This window comes from Odocoileus virginianus, chromosome 18, assembly GCF_023699985.2.
Source record: "Odocoileus virginianus isolate 20LAN1187 ecotype Illinois chromosome 18, Ovbor_1.2, whole genome shotgun sequence".
Taxonomy (NCBI): Eukaryota; Metazoa; Chordata; class Mammalia; order Artiodactyla; family Cervidae; genus Odocoileus; species Odocoileus virginianus.
The window spans coordinates 53,108,517-53,129,952 of record NC_069691.1 but is presented as its reverse complement, the minus strand read 5'-3'; the positions used below and the strand labels follow the sequence as shown (position 1 = coordinate 53,129,952).

Sequence of the window (21,436 nt, the reverse complement as noted above, 5' to 3'; positions counted from 1 at the left end):
AGACTAGTGACTGGAAAGTCAGTGAGGCAGGACACACAGCTTCTGTGAATGTGTGGGGGACTAGGCCTGTGCCGCCCCCGAAAATAAGAATGCTGGTCTCTGCCTCTCTCCTTCCTAGTTCAGAGGCCTGTTGGGGATACACACTTCATTTGCTTAGTATCTTCATGCTGCAGGTGGCTGGGAATTCTTAACCTGCATTGGTGACTTACTGTGTGGATACATGTTAGGTGGTACAGAAATTTTTCTTTTGATTTTTTTGTGTGGAATAGTAATAATTAAGATCAGTAATGCCCTATCAGCAGTGTTGCCTTCCATCCTGATGGCAAGAGCTACAGCAGCGGCGGTGAAGATGGTTACGTCCGCATCCACTACTTCGACCCACAGTACTTTGAATTTGAATTTGAAGCTTAATAAGCCAAATCTCTGGGAATTCCCTGGTGGTTCCGTGGTTAGGAGACTGCGCTTCCACTACAGGGGGCACAGGTGATCTGCAGGCATCACCATGCAGCCGTGTACACACACACAAACGAGCCGGATCTCCATCTGAGACAGGGTCACAGAAGCTTTTGGAGTCTATGAAATAAACTAGTTTGGAAATTAAAAAAAAAAAAAAAAAAGATCAGTAATGCATGTCTCCATCTCTACCCAGATAAGAGCAAATAGGGGCAAAGTTTGAACTTTGCAAAATATATCACAGTAGGCTTAAAAATTCTTTTAATTTCAGACTTAGAGATGTTGAAAAATAGTGCAAAGAATCTCATAAGCCCTTCCCCTAGATTCCTGAATGTTAACATTTTACCTCATGTTTTCATCCTGTCTTTTTCTTTCTCTGTCGTGTGTGCTGTTCCCTGTCACACATTGCATACACTGTTATTTGTACATATGTGATGTGCCATGTTCTTCTTCCCTGAGTCCTGTAAGGGTAAGATGCAGATGTGATGGGGCTTCCCAGGGGGCTCCGTGGTAAAGAATCCATCTGCAATGTAGGAGATGCGGGTTTGATGCCTGGGTGGGCAAGATCCCCTGCTGGAGGGCAACCCACTCCAGTACTCTCGCCTGGAGGATCCCATGGACAGAGGAGCCTGGCGGCCTATCAATGGGGTCACAGAATGTCAGACATGACCAAGCATGTCCACATGCAGATGTGATGCACTGTAACCCCTAAATACTTCAGTGTGTGTTTCCTTATGAAAGGATATATAGCTCGTACATAGCTTCAGTGCAGTTTTCAAAATCAGAAGATTGGCATCAATACTGTTATTCAGTCACTATTCAGACGGTTCTCCAGGTTGCTGGTTGCCGCCCTGTGTCTGCCCATCCCAGGCAGGGAGTGAGTTCCGCTGCGCATGTCGTTGTCTCCTTTTATCAAGTGCAGCTGCTCTTTCGTTGGTGACATATTTGAAGATCGCAAGAGACTTTCTGTAGAATTTCCCTCAGTTTCAGTTTGTTTTGTTTAGGCTTTGGGGGCAGACTGCCCCAGATGTCTTCCTGAGCGGTATCATAGAGGCTTTGATGTTTCCCTCCAAAAACATCTTCAAAATGACCATTTTTAATATTATCGTATAGAAGGTGGAGCCAGAGATGCTGAAATTTGTCAAGGTATTATAAATGCTGTCATTGTTTTTACTCTCCAGTCGCTTTTTCTTAAGAAAATTTATGACCTTTCAGTTAGTTTTGACAAAGTGGAAATTACTGAATAAATCAGGATGGGGGAAGAAAGACCTAGAGCATGTAAAGGTCGCGGTGGGGGGGTTTAGGGCTTGTGTTTTACGTGAGCAGGCATGGTCCATTGAGGGATTGGGCCTTTAAACACTTCGCCAGAATGATAAATTATTTATCCTGGAGTGCTTCTGCCAAAACACTGAAGTCAGTACACTACTCTCCTGTTAGAATTTTACACCTTTCCAGGCCAAGCATTCAAATGTTGTAAGTGGAGAGGAAAGAGGGAACTCTGTTCTATCTGGTAGAAGTAAAGAAACGTTAAGTTCATTGTAGAATATTCAGTATTTGTTGTTGTTTAGTTGCTCAGTTGTGTCTGACTCTTTTGCGGCCCCATTTGGAACCCTGCCAGGCTCCTCTGTCCATGAAATTCTCCAGGCAAGATTACTGGAGTGGGTTACCATTTCCCCTTTCAGGGATCTTCCCAACCTACAGATCAAATCCGCATCTCTGAACAGATTCTTTACTGCTGAGGCACCAGGGAAGCCCAGTATTCAGTAATACATCGTTTGAAATACTAATAACCCTTTCTGTGGTAACGCTTGTTTCAGCTGCCTCTTTGAATGATCACAGGACAGAGCTTCCAGGCCAGTGTAGTTGATTTGCTTCTATCTGGACGGTGATAAAACGAGTCCTTGTGCTGACGTGGGGGCTCCGAGCGCCTCTCCCTCCCGCTCCTGGCTGATTTAGGAGCCTCTCCTGCTCTAACCTGGCACTGTTCACAGTGCTGGGCAAAGTGCAGGTTCTGGCTTTGCAGGGGTCGGTTTTTGTGAATGACTGAACATTTACGATAGTTTCTTTGTAAACAAAAGAGGACAAGTCCATTTAAACCATCAGACTGCAAGAGTAGTCTGGGGATTTTGCTGTTTGGAATTTTGGTTTTCCATAAAACCACAGAATAAACTAAATGGGTTTCTTTAGTCTCTCTTTATGGTGTTTGTTTAAACATTAGTATAGTGCCACTCCTTAAATTCTGTATCAATTTGTACATTTCTGTTAAAATGACATAGTTTTAGATGTTTAGTTTTTGGCATAAAATCTATTACTGCTACATAATTTGAAGATGTAATCTGTAATCAATTGTGTTAAGATCACCTGTTTGAAATTATAGGGGCTCAGATGTAAAAGAATCCACCTGCAGTGCAGGAGACCTGGGTTTGATCCCAGGGTTGGGAAGATTCTGTGGAGGGGGGCATGGCAACCCACTCCAGTATTCTTGCCTGGAAAATTCTGTGGGCTGAGGATCCTGGCAGGCTATAGTCCTTGGGGCTGTAAAGAGTCAGACACAACTGAGCACATGCACATGTGTATATGTGTGTATAGATATATCTACGACGGTTATGCAGAAAATTAAAGTTCCTTCTCTGCTTTTTCTAACAAATCTACTTCCCAGAGGTAACCATTATTAGCATGCTGTTTCATTTTGCTTCATAGTATTTTCTCTGTATTTAAATACACTATAAGCATAACTTTTAACCAAAATAGATTTAACCAGATAATTTTCCAGTTAAAGTTGCTACTCTGCCTTTGAAAATAGGGTCAGGCATTCGGTGAAATCTTGCCCTTCTGTAGATAAACTGTTACTGAAACACAGCCCTAGTCACTCATCTGCATGTTGATAGGACTTCTTTTGTGCTGACGTGGCAGACTTAGACTCAGCGTGGCAGAGTTGAGTAGTTGTGACTGTTCGGCCTCCAGAACCTAGCAGGTAGACCTTCTGGCTCTTTTGCCGACCCCTGTTTCAGATTGTGAGCACTCTGACGTTGTTTCGCTTCCGTCCTCGAGCTCGAGTGCGGTTCTGTGCCCGTACTGTGCAGTCTATGGGCTTACACAAGTGTAAGTGCAGGAAGAGTTCCCAGACTCGTGCTTGCTGGGTTGGACAGGATGTATGCAGCTTTCCCTTCTCAACGAGCTTGCACCAGTTGATACTGAACCTAATGATTTTGTTCCAGGACCTCTTTTCCCCATGTCTTTGCCAACTCAGTGCATTGGCCAACTTTTTAAATCTTTACCAGTCTGATAGAGGAGAATGATATTGTAGGTTTGCTCTGAGTTTCTTTTTTGTGTGTTAGATTGAATTTCTTTTCAAAATTAAGAGCCAGTTTTTGTGAATTGTCTTTCAGCCCCCTTCCTTGTACCCTCAAGTCTGTTGTATAGTGGGCGCTGGTCAAACGTTATGTATTGAGCTCTAGTGAGGGAGCCTGCTTCCTGGCACAGCTGATAGAGACAGTGTCAGGGAGAAGAAGAACTTCCTCCTGGGACAGAATCTGATGGCAGAACCCACACTTCCACTGAGCATTGTGTTTTCTCCTGGACAGAATGCAGTTGCCTTTTTGCAGGAGAGAGGTCATAATTTTCTTCAGTGTATCCATCTTCATCTTCTGTGTATCTGCCTTCAGTGTATCCACTTCAGTGTATCCATCCTCTGCCCTGTTCTCATTCTGTGGAGTCTGTGCCCTGCTGGGTGGTAACCGGGAAGTCCTGCAGAGCTCCCTTTCCAGGGCGTCCCTCAGATGACGTACGAAGGTGGCTTCTCACGCTCTCCTGTGAGTGGGGCAGGATGTGCCCTAGTCCTTTTCCTTACTTCCAAGTTTGAGATGCATTTTCTTAACGCTTTCCTTCCTCTGTTGATTGTAATTATTTCAAGTGATCCTCTTTCTTTAGGAATTACTGATGAGCCGCATAGCTCTCCATTGTCCTCACAGAACACACTCATTGTTCTCGTTGGCTCCGCAGGAACTCACTACACAATGACCAACGGGGGCAGCATCAGCAGCTCCACGCACTTGCTGGACCTCCTGGACGAGCCCATCCCCGGGGTTGGCACCTATGATGACTTCCACACCATCGACTGGGTGCGAGAGAAGTGTAAAGACAGAGAAAGGCACCGACGGGTACGTTTGCTCAGTAATCTTTGCAGCGGCAGCACACAGAGAGATCCTTGAATGATGTCTTTCTGCCAGTGATCTCAGGCTGCCAAAACATGCTATATGTTAAAAGTGCACTTAAGGTTCCACATATTATATAAGTAATACGGTTTTTACTCTATACTTTTTAAAAGTTTCTTTATATCCTTTATCTTTCTGGAAGGGATTTGAAGCAGCTTACAATCAAAGAAGTAGAGGAAGGCAGAATAGGAGGGAAAGACAAAGGCCTATGAGTTGAGGAAGATCAAGCCAAGTTATGGAGGTAGCAGTCTGCATGGCACTTGGCTTTGAGCCGCAGGCCAAAGAGGAAATGTGTTACATAATTGCAGTTGTTGGAGAAAGAAGCAGCTTACTGGGGAGAAAGTTTCCTGGGGCTTTGCTGTTTTATCTCCTTTCTTGGTTTTGAATCCTGAGCTGTTTCTCAAATTGAGTCCTGTGTGGACATGTGGCAAGTTGTTGTAAAGTACTAATCAATAAAAGAATGGTTTCTGCTAAAAACTACAACGTATGTTATCTTTTTTGTTGTTTGTGGTTTATTGATAGTGTCATTCAAAAATTTTAAGAGAGAAAATCTCTTGAAAATAAAATTCCAAATTCTAAAAGGCCATTTGCAAATTTGAGCTCTGAAGTTAACTCATAGGTGTAATAATTGCTTGCACAAATGAGTTACTACCTTTCATAATAATGTTTATATATCTATTAAACCTGAAATTGGACTTAGATTATATTGTTTATGAAAGGTACTGCTTCTGAGATTCATTAGTCAGTATTCACCCTTGCTGGAAATATTATAAATAGGGTATAACTGAAAATAAAACGTTATACTATATTAGATGATAAAACTGAAAAATTTCAAAAACATTTATTGAAAAGTAACAATAACAAGCTCATTACATGTTAACATAAAAATATTTTTATCAAAAATAGCTATTTTCCAACATAAAAAATATTTACTGAGAGAGCGACACTGGACTGCATTTTCATGAATCTCATTCAGTATTGTCTGGTTTCCTGAAAACTACTGGATTCTCTTACCTGCTGCTGCAGACTGCTGTATGTTTTGATTGAAGTACATGAAGAGAATTCAACCTCACAGCCGTGTAGTTGGAAAAGCCAGGAGTATTTTAATAGCCTTTTCAGGTCATTGTGGATTTTCTTCTTTGACACTGCAAGACAGTGACAGTGACGTGTGGTTGGTTTTTGAAGGTTAGTTGCAGTGTGTGACCTGAAACTGGATCAGTGAGCTGCTTGTCTTCGGTTACATTAAAGTCCTCTGGTTCCCCTTGAGCTTTGAGTGAACGATTTTGTAACATTATGCCATGATCCTTTGGCAAATACTGATTCACTGATTCATGCAGTTCTTTGAATAGTTGACATGGTCATTGTACCGTATCAGCATACAGTATCAAAAAAGCCACATTCATTAATGGCAACACTAATCTCCTCAGAAAAGTCTTTTAACTATTGGGATCTGTCACTCTTAAAGTAATGGATATAAGTTCTCTAAAATTCTTATTTTTACTTTCAAGCTCAAAATCTGTCATTGGAACCAAATACACATTTTACTTGAAATGACAGGCTTACTTGGTTTGTTTTTTGAGAAAAATGCCTGTCAAATTTCCAAGTCTGAAAAACCATAGTTCCGGTATTTTTCTTTCGAGTAAGAATGGCGCTCTGTGAAAGTGGTTTATGCTGCAGCTCAGATAGACCACACAGAGGCTCTTCCTCAGGCATCGCCTCCTTCACCGTGTGTGAGAAGTGCCGTGTGCAGTCTTCACACGTAGTATTCAGGAGTTGCACTTCGAGTGTTACGGTTTGTCCCTTCATTTTTTTTTAATAATTTTTTATATTTTTTTTAAATACATATTTATATACTTATTTTTCTTAGATAAATGGTAGCATCCTATATACATGAATGCCTTGCTTTTCTCCTCCACATGATACTGCATTTATCTCATTCTTTGTTAATGACTACAGAGTTTCTCATGACATAGATGTAACTGTAGTTTATTTAACCAATACTGTATTGATGAACGTTTAGATGGCTTTCAAATTTTTGCTTAATATTGTATTTTATTAAACACTGCAGTTTTAAGAAAAAGCAATGTGAGATTTATTGTTTTTGAAAGGAATGACCTACCTTCAACACTAAAGAAAGGTGAATAGCTGATTGGTTGCTTATAACATAGGAGTAAAATTGCCTCATTCAGCCTTTTGAATGTGGCCTTGTGGCTTGAAATAGACCAGATGTTTGAAAGAGACCAGACCATTGAATTCCGGTGGCAGCCCTCCCGTGGGACGCCGGAGCAGGGCTTGCCTGGCCTGAGAGTGTGGCGTGTGGAGCGTCCGGGCAGCAGGACAGGGAGGGGTGGGCGGGCTCGGGGGGCTTCTCGTGAGGCCCACACTCAGAGAGAGCAGGCGGGCCCTGGGCGTCTGAGGGTGAGAGCTGGCAGCAGGTCTGTCAGCGCCCGCTGCTCTGACTCCTCCGCCTCACGCAGCGACGACACCCTGCCTGTGGCGTCGGCGCACTGGCACGCTCCAGGCCTGAACGCTTCGGCAGCCCCTTTGTTCACAGGATTGTGGGGGTCTGTGTTCACGGGCACAGTACTGTCCGTCACTGCCCATGCCTTTTAGGACCACTACATTCTGCTTAACTGCTAGAACTAGAGAAGGAGCAGGGAGTGACAGCCACTTCGAGCTGTGATGTCTTATTTCTGTCACTATAAAAGGTGTATGCCAGCTAACTTCGGTGCAGTCTGAAGCATCTGGGTCAGCGTCTGTGTGGACTGTGGGGCCCTTGCTCTCATTCTGAGGTTCTGGGTCAGTGCTTGTCATCTGGTTCACAGGTGCGGCAGCTGTCTGACCTGCTGTTTCTGCCCCAAACTCACTCCATTAGTTAGTTGAGAAAGGACTGTTCCATGTATAGTAACTGAGGAAATTGTTGGATTCTAGAATTGTGACTGCTACTCATAGTTTGAAAAATGAAACATGACCATTTCTAATTTCAGATCAACAGCAAAAAGAAAGAATCAGCATGGGAAATGACGAAAAGCTTGTATGATGCGTGGTCAGGGTGGCTCGTGGTGACACTGACAGGATTGGCATCAGGTAAAGAGAACTTCTAATGCAATGCTGCTCTGGTTAACAGGACAGTAAATAGTTCTCCCCTCCTTCCTGCAAATTTTTTTTTCCCAGAAACTTTTGGATTTTTAGAAGCATTTGTTTTGTTTCTTTCCTTCAAAAAAATATCCTTAAATGTAAGAGTGGGAGGCGGGAAGCTCAGAGCTCTGGGCTTGGCTCGATCACTTTAAGTGTCCAATTTGATCTTTCTCACTCATTGTCTTTATCTGTAAAATACCTAGTCTGTACCACATGGTCAGTAAAGTGTATTTTAGTGTTAACATCATAATAAATAGGTAGTATTTATTGAGTGCTTCCTATGGGTCATGCCCTGTTCCAAAAGCTTTGCATGTGTGTAAACCTCACGGCAATCCCATGGTCTGAGTCGTACAGATGAGGGGACTAAGCTCAGAGAGATTAAGTGACTTGACCGAGGTGTCACAGCTCGAGAGTGGTCAAGCCACCATCAGGGCTGAACTTTAAGCTCCACGTAGGCTGCAGAGCGCCGCGCCCAGCGGTCGTGGGCGAGGCTGAAATAGCAGGGGAAGATGGGAAAACCAGTAGGAAGGGCTGTTTTACTGACTTTGAGCTCCCACCATGGAAGATTATGTCCTGAAGAACATGACAGAAAAATATACAATTGTGGAGAGAAGAGAGGGAAATCCTGAGATTCTGAGGTGTTTATGTGACCCGTTCACCTTCTTATATGAGAAGGACTTAGATTTTGACCATCAGTTTGTATATTCTTTGTATTCTATCTGTAAGATGATCTTGATATGTTTGATTTTTCTGTTAAAAGAAAAGCCTGATTATTTGTCACAGTAATTCATTCACGCCATGAGTTTCACGAAATCTATTGGTTATTCCATTAATAGTGAGCTCGAGATATTTTGTAAATCTATGAATTGGGTTTCCAATTAAAAAACACCAGTAAAAACTCTGATGTCACAGCCAGAGATGAGGCCCTTCTGCCGAGGGACAGCCTTTGAAGAGTCAGGCACATTTAAAAAGTTACAGTCAATTTGAATCACATAACTAGTTTTAATTTCAGAGAAGAACAATTCTATTTTAAAGAATAGCTATTTACAATTAAGTAGTATAAGCGTACATATAGTAAAATTTAGTTTTGTGTAGTATTTCCCGTATGACCATTTATTGTAGGGCATCCCCAGCTCTCCTTGACCCTGTAATTTGACAGTTTCGGACACCCCAGAAGTGGACCATCTTCAGCGCCTCCAACATCTTTTGCAGGGGCACTGGCTGGGTTAATAGACATTGCGGCCGACTGGATGACGGACCTGAAGGAGGGTATCTGCCTGAGTGCGCTCTGGTACAACCATGAGCAGTGCTGCTGGGGGTCCAACGAAACCACGTTCGAAGAGAGGGACAAGTGTCCGCAGTGGAAAACGTGGGCAGAGTTGATCATAGGCCAGGCCGAGGTGAGTCCTGCCCTGTGTCCGAGTGGATTAACAGTCAGTACAGTGAAGCCAGTCTCCAGTTCATTTAACAAGCTAGAGGACTGCACCTGTCCTAAAGGGAAATAGAGAAGTGTGACAGGGTGGAATGGAAAATATGAGACTGCATTGCTGTGAGTAAAATTTAAGTATTGTTTCAGAAGCTGTGGTATTAGTAAACTGCATAATCACAAACAAGTCTACTGCGTTATGATGTAAACTATGCTTTTGCTGTGGAAAAGAAGTGCAGAAGGAGCTGTATAACCACAGCTAATATGAAGCCAAGTTATCAAAACTGCTCATTAACATTATTATATCACAATTGTTTGGGAAGTATAGGTTATCAAAAATTGTAAAGTAAGTCTTTTAACTGGAGATAATTTTATAGAAATCCCTAGATTTTTCCTTGTGGCATTACAGTATTTACATGATTATTTTACTGTTGATATTTTATGAAGAACATTTAAAAGTCAGAATATCATATATATGTATGAAGAACATTTTAGAAGTTAGAATAGTGTGTGTGTATATATATATATATTTCATATATATATGTTCTTGAGGAGCTATGGATATGTTTTTAAAATTTTCTTGTAGTTGAATCTTAGAGCTGGAAAGAATGTATCTGCTGGTGAGATGGGCAGTGTACTGTCTCCCACTTTATCTCCAGAATTGCTGCAGAATGAAAGCTGAGTGTGAAGGCAGTTTTGTCTTCACCAACTGTTTTCAAAAACTGGTTTGTGGGTTGGCAGAGATTGAAGTGCAGCTGAGATTCTTGGCAACAAGACTTTGGGGATCAGGAAGCAGCTAGGGAAAATATTAAATAGATTGTCTCCTTCTGTGTATACAAATATGTTTTAGGTTCTACTTAAATAGTTTGCTCCGTAAAGCTGTTACAGTTGGGGCAGTAAACCACGAGCCTCTGCAGAGTTTGCTGCCAGTTGCCTAGGTGGCAAGCCCTGGGATTAGCAGTGCCGCCAGCAATCAGTAAGTTCGTTCTGTGGAACCCTTTGGTTTCAGGGTCCTGGCTCCTACATCATGAACTACATGATGTACATCTTCTGGGCCTTGAGTTTCGCCTTCCTGGCTGTCTCCCTGGTGAAGGTGTTTGCGCCGTACGCCTGTGGCTCTGGGATCCCAGAGGTAAGCCCTGCAGTGCTCAGTGCCCCAACATTCTGTGGTCCTGATGCTTACATTGTTGCCCATGGGAGGCAGAGTGATGGTTTTGCTGGGGAAACAGTTTGTCTGTCACAGTAGAAAGAAAATTTTTAAAATGTCCACTGATAGTAGACTGTGGTATTAGTAAACTTGAAAGAAATCCTTCCCCATAGTCATTTCATTGTTTTCTGGAGAGGTCAACTGTTTTTTTTTTTTCTTCTTGCTGATAATGTAGTACATAACTAAACAAATATTAGCACTCAGTTAAACACCAAGAACTTGGAAATGTCAGCCTAAAATTCTTTGGTGAATTAGTTGATGTTTTTCTCTTATGAGTTGGATTTGAACATATTTATTCTCTTTTTATAACATTTTTAATTAGATAAGATAATCCTTGAACTTGGCAAATAATATTTATAACAATTTTATACTTTAAATATTTGATCACAGTATAAAGTTTGAGGTTTTATTTTTTATCAGTAATAACGTGAAGAATACATTTAGGATTGAACATGAACTTTCTTCTTTTTTCCCCCCTTTTAATTTTTCTGTCTTAAATAAGTTACTGGCTTTTTCTAGTGCATAGCTTTTATTTATTTATTTTCTTTCCATTTATTTTTATTATTTGGAGGCTAATTACTTTACAATATTGTAGTGGTTTTTGTCATACATTGACATGAATCAGCCATGGATTTACATGTATTCCCCATCCCGATCCCCCCTCGCACCTCCCTCCCCATCCCATCCCTCTGGGTCTTCCCAGTGCACCAGCCCCGAGCACTTGTCTCATGCATCCAACCTGGACTGGTGATCTGTTTCACCCTTGATAATATACATGTTTTGATGCTGTTCTCTTGAAACATCCCACCCTCGCCTTCTCCCACAGAGTCCAAGCATCTGTTCTGTACGTCTGTGTCTCTTTTTCTGTTTTGCATATAGGGTTATTGTTACCATCTTTCTAAATTCCATATATATGCGTTAGTGTACTGTATTGGTCTTTATCTTTCTGACTTACTTCACTCTGTATAATGGGCTCCAGTTTCAGCCATCTCATTAGAACTGATTCAAATGAATTCTTTTTAATGGCTGAGTAATATTCCATGGTGTATATGTACCACAGCTTCCTATCCATTCGTCTGCTGATGGGCATCTAGGTTGCTTCCATGTCCTGGCTATTATAAACAGTGCTACGATGAACATTGGGGTGCACGTGTCTCTTTCAGATCTGGTTTCCTTGGTGTGTATGCCCAGAAGTGAGATTGCCGGGTCACGTGGCAGTTCTATTTCCAGTTTTTTAAAGAAATCTCCACACTGTTCTCCATAGCAACTGTACTAGTTTTCATTCCCACCAACAGTGTAAGAAGGTTCCCTTTTCTCCACACCCTCTCCAGCATTTATTGCTTGTAGACTTTTAGATAGCAGCCATCCTGACTGGTGTGTAATGGTATCTCATTGTGGTTTTGATTTGCATTTCTCTGATAATGAGTGATGTTGAGCATCTTTTCATGTGTTTGTTAGCCATCTGTATGTCTTTGGAAAAATGTCTGTTTAGTTCTTTGGCCCATTTTTTGATTGGGTCATTTGTTATTCTGGAATTGAGCTGCAGGAGTTGCTTGTATGTTTCTGAGATTAATCCTTTGTCTGTTTCTTCATTTGCTATTATTTTCTCCCAATCTGAGGGCTGTCTTTTCACCTTGCTTATAGTTTCCTTTGTTGTGCAAAAGCTTTTAAGTTTCATTAGGTCCCAATTGTTTATTTTTGCTTTTATTGCCAATATTCTGGGAGGTGGGTCATAGAGAATCCTGCTGTGATTTATGTCGGAGAGTGTTTTGCCTATGTTCTCCTCTAGGAGTTTTATAGTCTCTGGTCTTACATTTAGATCTTTAATCCACTTTGAGTTTATTTTTGTGTATGGTGTTAGAAAGTGTTCTAGTTTCATTCTTTTACAAGTGGTTGACCTGTTTTCCCAGCGCCACTTGTTAAAGAGGTTGTCTTTTTTCTATTGTATATCCTTGCCTCCTTTGTCGAAGATAAGGTGACCATAGGTTCGTGGATTTATCTCTGGGCTTTCTATTTTGTTCCATTGATCTATATTTCTGTCTTTGTGCCAGTACCATACTGTCTTGATGACTGTGGCTTTGTAGTAGAGCCTGAAGTCAGGCCGGTTTATTCCTCCAGTTCCATTCTTCTTTCTCAAGATTACTTTGGCTATTCGAGGTTTTTTGTATTTCCATACAAACTGTGAAATTATTTGTTCTGGTTCTGTGAAGAATACCGTTGGTAGCTTGATAGGGATTGCATTGAATCTATAGATTGCTTTGGGTAGTATAGCCATTTTGACAATATTGATTCTTCCAATCCATGAACATGGTATATTTCTCCATCTATTTGTGTTCTCTTTGATTTCTTTCATCAGTGTTTTATAGTTTTCTATGTATAGGTCTTTTGTTTCTTTAGGGAGATATACTCCTAAGTATTTTATCCTTTTTGTTGCAATGATGAATGGTATGGTTTCCTTAATTTCTCTTTCTGTTTTCTCATTGTTAGTGTATAGGAATGCAAGGGATTTCTGTGTGTTAATTTTATATCCTGCAACTTTACTATATTCGTTGATTAGCTCCAGTAATTTTCTGGTAGAGTCTTCAGGGTTTTCTATGTAGAGGATCATGTCATCTGCAAACAGTAAGAGTTTCACTTCTTCTTTTCCTATCTGGATTCCTTTTACTTCTTTTTCTGCTCTGATTGCTGTGGCCAAAACTTCCAAAACTATGTTGAATAGTAGTGGTGAGAGTGGGCACCCTTGTTTTGTTCCTGATTTCAGGGGAAATGCTTTCAATTTTTCACCATTGAGGGTAATACTTGCTGTGGGTTTGTCATATATAGCTTTTATTATGTTGAGGTATGTTCCTTCTATTCCTGCTTTCTGGAGAGTTCTAATCATAAAAGGATGTTGAATTTTGTCAAAGGCTTTTTCTGCATCTATTGAGATAATCATATGGTTTTTATCTTTCAATTTGTTAATGTGGTATTACATTGATTGATTTGTGGATATTAAAGAATCCTTGCATTCCTAGGATAAAGCCCATTTGGTCATGATGTATGATTTTTTTAATATGTTGTTGGATTCTGTTTGCTAGAATTTTGTTAAGGATTTTTGCATCTATGTTCATCAGTGATATTGGCCTGTAGTTTCCTTTTTTTCTGTGGCATCTTTGTCTGGTTTTGGAATTAGGGTGATGGTGGCCTCATAGAATGAGTTTGGAAGTTTACCTTCTGCAATTTTTTGGAAGAGTTTGAGTAAGATAGGTGTTAGCTCTTCTCTAAATTTTTGGTAGAATTCAGCTGTGAAGCCATCTGGTCCTGGGCTTTGTTTGCTGGAAGATTTCTGATTACCGTTTCGATTTCCTTGCTTGTGATGGGTCTGTTAAGATCTTCTATTTCTTCCTGGTTCAGTTTTGGAAAGTTATACTTTTCTAAGAATTTGTCCATTTCTTCAAAGTTGTCCATTTTCTTGGCATAGAGCTGCTGGTAGTAGTCTCTTATGATCCTTTGCATTTCAGTGTTGTCTGTTGTGATCTCTCCATTTTCATTTCTAATTTTGTTAATTTGGTTCTTCTCCCTTTGTTTCTTAATGAGTCTTGCTAACAGTTTGTCAATTTTGTTTATTTTTTCAAAAAGCCAGCTTTTAGCTTTGTTGATTTTTGCTATGGTCTCTTTAGTTTCTTTTGCATTTATTTCTGCCCTAATTTTTAAGATTTCTTTCCTTCTACTAACCCTGGGGTTCTTCATTTCTTCCTTCTCTAGTTGCTTTAGGTGTCGAGTTAGGTTATTTATTTGACTTTTTTCTTGTTTCTTGAGGTAAGCCTGTAATGCTATGAACCTTCCCCTTAGGACTGCTTTTACAGTGTCCCATAGGTTTTGGGTTGTTGTGTTTTCATTTTCATTCATTTCTATGCATATTTTGATTTCTTCTAAGATTTGTTGGTTATTCAGAAGCGTATTATTTAGCCTCTATATGTTTGAATTTTTAATAATTTTTTTCCTGTAATTGAGATCTAATCTTACTGCACTGTGGTCAGAAAAGATGACTGGAATGATTTCAGTTTTTTTTAATTTACCAAGACTAGATATATGGCCCAGGATGTGATCTATTCAGAAAAGATGACTGGAATGATTTCAGTTTTTTTGAATTTACCAAGACTAGATATATGGCCCAGGATGTGATCTATTCTGGAGAAGGTTCCGTGTGCACTTGAGAAAAAGGTGAAGTTGATTGTTTTGGGGTGAAATGTCCTATAGATATCAATTAGGTCTAGCTGGTCCATGTCATTTAAAGTTTGTGTTTCCTTGTTAGTTGATCTATCCATAGTTGTGAGTGGGGTATTAAAGTCTCTCACTACTATTGTGTTACTGTTAATTTCCCCTTTCATACTCGTTAGCATTTGCCTTACATATTGCGGTGCTCTTATGTTGGGTGCATATATATTTATAATTGTTATTTCTTCTTCTTGGATTGATCCTTTGATCATTATGTAGTGTCCATCTTTGTCTCTTTTCACAGCCTTTATTTTAAAGTCTATTTTATCTGATATGAGTATTGCGACTCCTGCTTTCTTTTCGTCTCCGTTTGCCTGAAATATTTTTTTCCAGCCCTTCACTTTGAGTCTGTATGTGTCGCTTGTTTTGAGGTGGGTCTCTTGTAGACAGCATATATAGGGGTCTTGTTTTTGTATCCATTCAACCAGTCTTTGTCTTTTGGTTGGGGCATTCAACCCATTTACATTTAAGGTAATTATCGATAGGTATGGTCCAGTTGCCATTTACTTTGTTGTTTTGGGTTTGTGTTTATACAACCTTTCTGTGTTTCCTGTCTAGAGAAGATCCTTTAACATTTGTTGAAGAGCTGGTTTGGTGGTGCTGAATTCTCTCAGCTTTTGCTTGTCTGTAAAGCTTTTGAATTCTCCTTCATATCTGAATGAGATCCTTGCTCGGTACAGTAATCTAGGTTGTAGGTTATTCTCTTTCATTACTTTAAGTATGTCCTGCCATTCCCTTCTGGCCTGAAGGGTTTCTATTGATAGATCAGCTGGTATCCTTATGGGAATCCCTTTGTGTTATTTGTTGTTTCTGCCTTGCTGCTTTTAATATTTGTTCTTTGTGTTTGATCTTTGTTAAATTGATTAATATGTGTCTTGGGGTGTTTCGCCTTGGGTTTATCCTGTTTGGGACTCTCTGGGTTTCTTGGACCTGTGTGACTATTTCCTTCCCCATTTTAGGGAAGTTTTCAGCTATTATCTCCTCGAGTATTTTCTCACAGCCTTTCTTTTTGTCTTCTTCTGGGACTCCTATGATTCGAATGTTGGGGTATTTCACATTGTCCCAGAGGTCCCTGAGGTTGTCCTCATTTCTTTTTTTTTTTTTTCCTCTCTGCTTCATTTATTTCCACCATTTTATCTTCTCCCTCACTTATCCTATCTTCTGCCTCCATTATTCTACTGTTGGTTCCCTGTAGAGTGTTTTTGATCTCATTTATTGCAGTATTCATTTTTCATTGCCTCTTTTTTATTTCTTTTAGGTCCTTGTTAAATATTTCATTCATCTTCTCAATCCTTGTCTCCAGGCTGTTTATCTGTAACTCCATTTTGTTTTCAAGATTTTGGGTCATTTTTATTTTCAATATTCTAAATTCTTTTTCAGGTAGATTCCCTATCTCCTCCTCTTTTGTTTGACTTGGTGGGTATTTTTCATGTTCCTTTACCTTCTGGGTATTTCTCTGCCTTTTCATCTTGTTTAGATTGCTGTGTCTGGAGTGGCCTTTCTGTATTCTGGTGGTCTGTGGTTCCTTTTTATTGTGGAGGTTTCTCCCAGTGGGTGGGGTTGGACAGTTGGCTTGTCAAGGTTTCCTGGTTAGGGAAGCTTGTGTAGGTGTTCTGGTGTGTGGAACTGGATTTCTTCTCTCTGGAGTGCAATGGAGTGTCCAATAGTGAGTTTTGAGATGGGTATGTGTGTTAGGTGTGACTTTGGGTAGCCTGTATGTTGACGCTCAGGGCTATGTTCCTGCATTGCTGGAAAATTTGTGTGGTATGTCTTGCTCTGGAACTTATTGGCTCTTGGGTGGTGGTAGGTATGTAGTGTAGCTATGGAGGCTTTTGGATGATCTCTTATTGCTTAATGTTCCCTGTAGTCAGGAGTTTTCTGGTGTTCTCAGGTTTTTGGCTTAAGTCTCCTGCCTCTGGGTTTCAGTCTTATTCTTCCAATAGCCTCAAGACTTCTCCAACTATACTGCACTGATAATAAAACTTCTAGGTTAATGGTGAAAAGATTCTCCACCGTGAGGGACACCCAGAGAGGTTCACAGAGTTACATGAAGAAGAGGAGAGGGAGGAGGGAGATAGAGGTGAGCAGGAGGAGAAGAGGGGGGACTCGAGGAGAGAGACAGATCTACGCAGTTATCTGTTCCCAAAGTGTTCTCCGTAGCCCAGACACCCACAAAGATTCACAGAGTTGGATTGGGAAGAGAAGGGGGAGGGAGGAAATAGAGGTGATCTGAGGGAGAAAGCGGAGAGTCAAAAGTGGGAGAGAGTAATCAACACACTCCTGAGTAAAAATGGGTACTGAATATTGGATTCTTAAATGTCCAAAATTGATATCAAATACTGAAAATCAAACATTAAAAATCTAGAGTAGAGATTAGACTCTTAAAAGTACAATATTAAAAACAAAAAGAAAAACAAAAAAATTTAAGAAATATATATGAAGTTCGATTTAAAAATAGGGCCTCTTTTTTTTTTTTGGAAAGGTTATAGTGAAATGAAAATTAAGGAGTAATAGAGGAGTAATAGAGGACTTTAAAAGAAAACAAAAGAAAAAAAAACACTTTTTTAATTAAAAAATAGTAAAAATATGAAAATGAAAGTTGAGGAGTAATAGGGAAGTTTAAAAGAAAATAAAAGAGAAAAAATTAGAAAAGAAAAAAAAATTTTTTTTTAATTAAAAAAAAAAGTAAAAATATATCTAGGAATTTCTCCGGAGCTGTTGCGGGCAGTGTGGGTTTGGTTCAGTTTCAGATAGCTCCTCGTTCCAGCTTACACTTCTCGATATCTGTAGGCCCCTTCCAGTGTAGTCGGTGTTAACTACAGGTATTTTAATCTGTTGCACCTGTCACTTCTGAAGCGGTTCCCTTTGTTTATTTGGCTTCTGTTTGCCAGTCTCTTCAGTGTCTAATTTCTGCGCTGACACAGGCGGGCGGAGGTGGTCTCTTGTTTAGGTTCGCTTGTTCAGTGGTGCTGCGGGGAGGGAGGGGCGCTGCAGACAAATGTCACCGGCCTGTGTGGGGAGCGCTCGCAGTGTTCCGGCCACACTGGGTTTGCCCCGCTCACAGCGCGTGTGCTACACTGCTCAGGCTCCAGGCTGCTTTCCAGGGAGTGGGCCCTGCGTGGCATGCGATTCCCGTTTTCGTGTACTCCACAAAAGCGCAGACTCGGTTGGGGCCTTCCTTTTGTGCCTTCCCCGCCCGAGCAGCTCAGGCAGCCAGGAGCTTGACTAGCGCACTCTCCCCGGGTGCGGTGCGCCTTATCCCCTCCGAGGTCCCAGCCTCAGTTTCCACACGTGCTGGTCGGGTGCGCCTTGTGTCTGTTCTGGGGAGCTGGTCTCTAGCCGCAACCCTCCCGGCGGATGTCAACCATCCAGACTCTCTGGAAGTCTTTGGTTAGAAACTGGGAGCCTGTTTGCAGTTTGGTAGAGGGTACCGTCTCTGGGGCCGAGTTTGCCCCTTTCCCCTCCCCCCTGCCTCCTGCCTCCGCGGGGGATGGGCTGGTCCGCTGCCAGCTAGCTCTTCTCTGGGATCGCTCAGTTCTTCCTTTGTTCTGTGAACAGGACCGGGGTGTGTTCGGGCCAGTTAATTTTCTCTCTCTCTCTCTTGCTATCCCACAGTTTAAGTTGCTATCTCATGTTAGCTCCCTCTGATTGCCCTTAGGGCATTCAGGCCCGATCTAAGCAATGCCCTGCTCCTCTCCATTCCGCCCCCACTTGCTGGTGGCGGATGCGGGCGTCTGGGGTACTTTTCTGCTGGGAGTTGCTTTTAGGCATGTAATCTGTGGGTTTTATTTATTTTTCCTCCCAGTTAGGTTGCCCTCCGAGAATCGAAAACTTCCCCCAGACCCGCCAGTGCGAGGGTTTCCTGGTGTTTGGAAACTTCCTCTATTAAGACTCCCTTCCCAGGACGGGTCTCCGTCCCTAGCTCTTTTGTCTCTCTTTTTATCTTTTATATTTTGTCCTACCTCCTTTCGAAGATGATGGGCTGCTTTTCTGGGCGCCTGATGTCCTCTGCTCGCAATCAGAAGTTGTTTTGTGAAGCTTGCTCAGCATTCAAATGTTCTTTAGATGAATTTGTAGGGGGAAAAGTGGCCTCCCCGTCCTATTCCTCCGCCATCTTAGCTCCTCCTAGTGCATAGCTTTTAAAAGCAATGTTAGTGATTGTAAAGCTGTATTAAGAACATTAATACGGAACAATACCATATAGTATTCACCAGTTGTCACACATCCTTCTTAATATATAAGAAAATATTACACATAATTACACATTCTACTATGAGAAGACATAATATCTTTAAAGGCAAATACCTTTATTTCTGACACAGAGTGTTTGAAATGTATCTAACTGTATTATATTTCTATAGTAGAAATATTGCAGTTTGCCATTAGCTGGTTATGTAATTGTACAGGGGTGTACTGAAGTCTGTAGCCCCTTAACATGGCCTGGTATTTCAGTTTTGTTCATGAGCTAGGGCTGCCTTCTGCCCTTGCAGAGGAAGAGAGTGAGAATTTATTATATAGAGTGTAATAGTTCAGACTATCAGAAAATGAATTGTAAATCTTCCCCTTGCCCACTGAGATTTGCAGTTTCTTAAAGGAAATTAAGCTGCTTTGATCTTTCCTTTGTAGATTAAAACTATTTTGAGTGGATTCATCATCCGAGGCTACTTGGGAAAATGGACTTTAATGATTAAAACCATCACATTGGTACTGGCTGTGGCATCAGGCTTGAGTTTAGGAAAAGAAGGGCCCTTGGTCCACGTTGCCTGTTGCTGTGGAAACATCTTTTCCTACCTCTTTCCGAAGTACAGCACAAATGAAGCGAAAAAAAGAGAGGTAAGTGTATTCTGTCCTTTATTTAATGGGTGAATATCCATTACATACACTTAGTCCGTGAACAGTTTCACGTATTTTACTCTCTACTTTTTGGGTAAATTCTGTACTCAGATTCCAGTTGTAACGCGAGGCTTCCTTGTGCTCCTTCCCCCTTTCTGAATGCTCTCTAGAGTTGGCCTGGGGTCTGTTGGTTTCAGTAAGATTTCAGAAGTATTTTCCTTTGCTTTAGCTTTACACCTTTCCTCCTCTGACGTGTCCCCCAGGTATTGCATTGCTTTCTCTCCTGGTTCTCCCCATCACTGTTTCTCCTGGGGCAAGGCATCTCACCAGCTGTTTTCCTCTGGAGGAGGGGTGCCACCTCAGGGAGCTTGCTGCTCCTTGGGGAACCCAGAGGGCATCAGAACCACCTCAGGTTGATACTGGTTCACAGTGAGGGGCATGTAGCACCTGCTCTTACTCGGCTCTTTAGGGCAGCTTCCTTTGCCCTTTTGTTTAGGTCATTCTGAGATCATGGAGACATTGAAACCTGATGTTTCCAGGTTGCAGTGGATATTTTCTAGAAGAAAAGTGGGCTCCTTGCACCTTCTTATTAGCTCCAGACTGTGGGAGCCCTGGCTCTCTGTTTCCCTGTCTAGTCTGCATTTGTCAGTTCATTTCCATTACTTGCTGTTGGACCTTGACATTGTGGGGGAAGATTTGTTATTTGTTCATTATAAGTGCAAAAATTACCTTATTAGGTAATAGTATAGAAATTAACTTTACCTGGATTTTGGTGTATACACATTGTGATGTTTATGACTTAACTTGATTCTGACACCTTGGGGTATACATGACTGGCTTTCATGTTAATTGAAAGCATTTAGGCCTCATATTTTTATTTCCTTCCTTTGCCCACTTCTTTTGATATGTTTAAATGATTCTTGGATACTTATATGAAACAAATTAAAACATCTGTGAGTTGTAGATATGTAGGTGCTAGCTTGATTGTAAATTCTGTTAAAGGTAGAATCAGAAAATTCTGTAAGGTGTGTTGTCTGCAGTCGTGTTGGTGGGGAAAAGACACTGAAATGTTAAGTTAGACTTGCTCCTCCCTGCCAGAGTCTGCATTCTCAGGCCAGGTACAGTTTAATTAAAACAAGTATTGGTTCATTTTTAATTTACCAACTAGCAACCTGACTATGGAGTTCATGCTCATAACACTTTTAATTTTTTTATTACTTAAGATTTCTCTTTCAAAGATGTACAGATTCAGCATTTGAGGAAATGCACTGGTAGCCTCAGGTATTTGCTGGAGGAAAGTAGTAGAAGGAATAAAGACTCTTCAGAAAAGTGGTTAATTACGAGTAAATGCCCAGTGACTCTATGTATGTTTGGCTTCCTGCTGGTGGGAGTTGGAGGGGGACCCTGAGTTCCGTTCCTTCCTTCCCGTGACCTGTGTGTTGGGGCTCTGGACGGTCAGCCTGGGCCCTCGGGCAGCTGAGGTTTGCACCGTCACGTGCGGCTCCTGTGGTGGCAGCAGCCGTCTCTTCAGAGGACTCAGTTGACTGAAAATGTAGGGAAATATGATGGGTTTGCAGTTCCCTGGACATTTTACTAGGATGTGGACTGAAGTAATGATAGTGATGAAGCAGTGAGCCCTGAAGTCTGAAGAAATGATATCCTGTTTAAAAACAAACGGCTCTGCCTGAGCCCCAGTCCTGGCTCTGTCTGCTGGTCTTCTCACCCAGGCATCTTGGCTGTTGAATTCACTGCCTTTTCTCCTCTACATCCTGTTTACGTTGGTGTATCTCACACAAATGTTTTTTGACCAAGTATTGAATATTTGAATGACTTTTCAATTAAAGCAGAAGAGAAAAAAGTCTTTTTAGAAGAAATATTTGTGTTTGCTTGAAGAGGAGGGTGACATGG

At 41.3% G+C, this 21,436-nt stretch overlaps 1 protein-coding gene across 7 annotated transcripts in view; it reads left to right on the top strand.

Moving 5' to 3' along the window:
• The window catches only part of CLCN3 (chloride voltage-gated channel 3), a 98,030-nt gene that overhangs the window by 55,100 nt on the left and 21,494 nt on the right, over positions 1 to 21,436 (top strand). For all 7 annotated transcript variants that reach the window (XM_020904343.2, XM_020904346.2, XM_020904344.2 and 4 more), the window contains 5 exons: positions 4,456 to 4,613; positions 7,655 to 7,754; positions 9,018 to 9,205; positions 10,241 to 10,363; positions 19,322 to 19,528. In XM_020904343.2, coding sequence (XP_020760002.1) covers positions 4,456 to 4,613; positions 7,655 to 7,754; positions 9,018 to 9,205; positions 10,241 to 10,363; positions 19,322 to 19,528 — 776 coding nt within the window. The remainder of the gene's footprint in view (positions 1 to 4,455; positions 4,614 to 7,654; positions 7,755 to 9,017; positions 9,206 to 10,240; positions 10,364 to 19,321; positions 19,529 to 21,436) is intronic.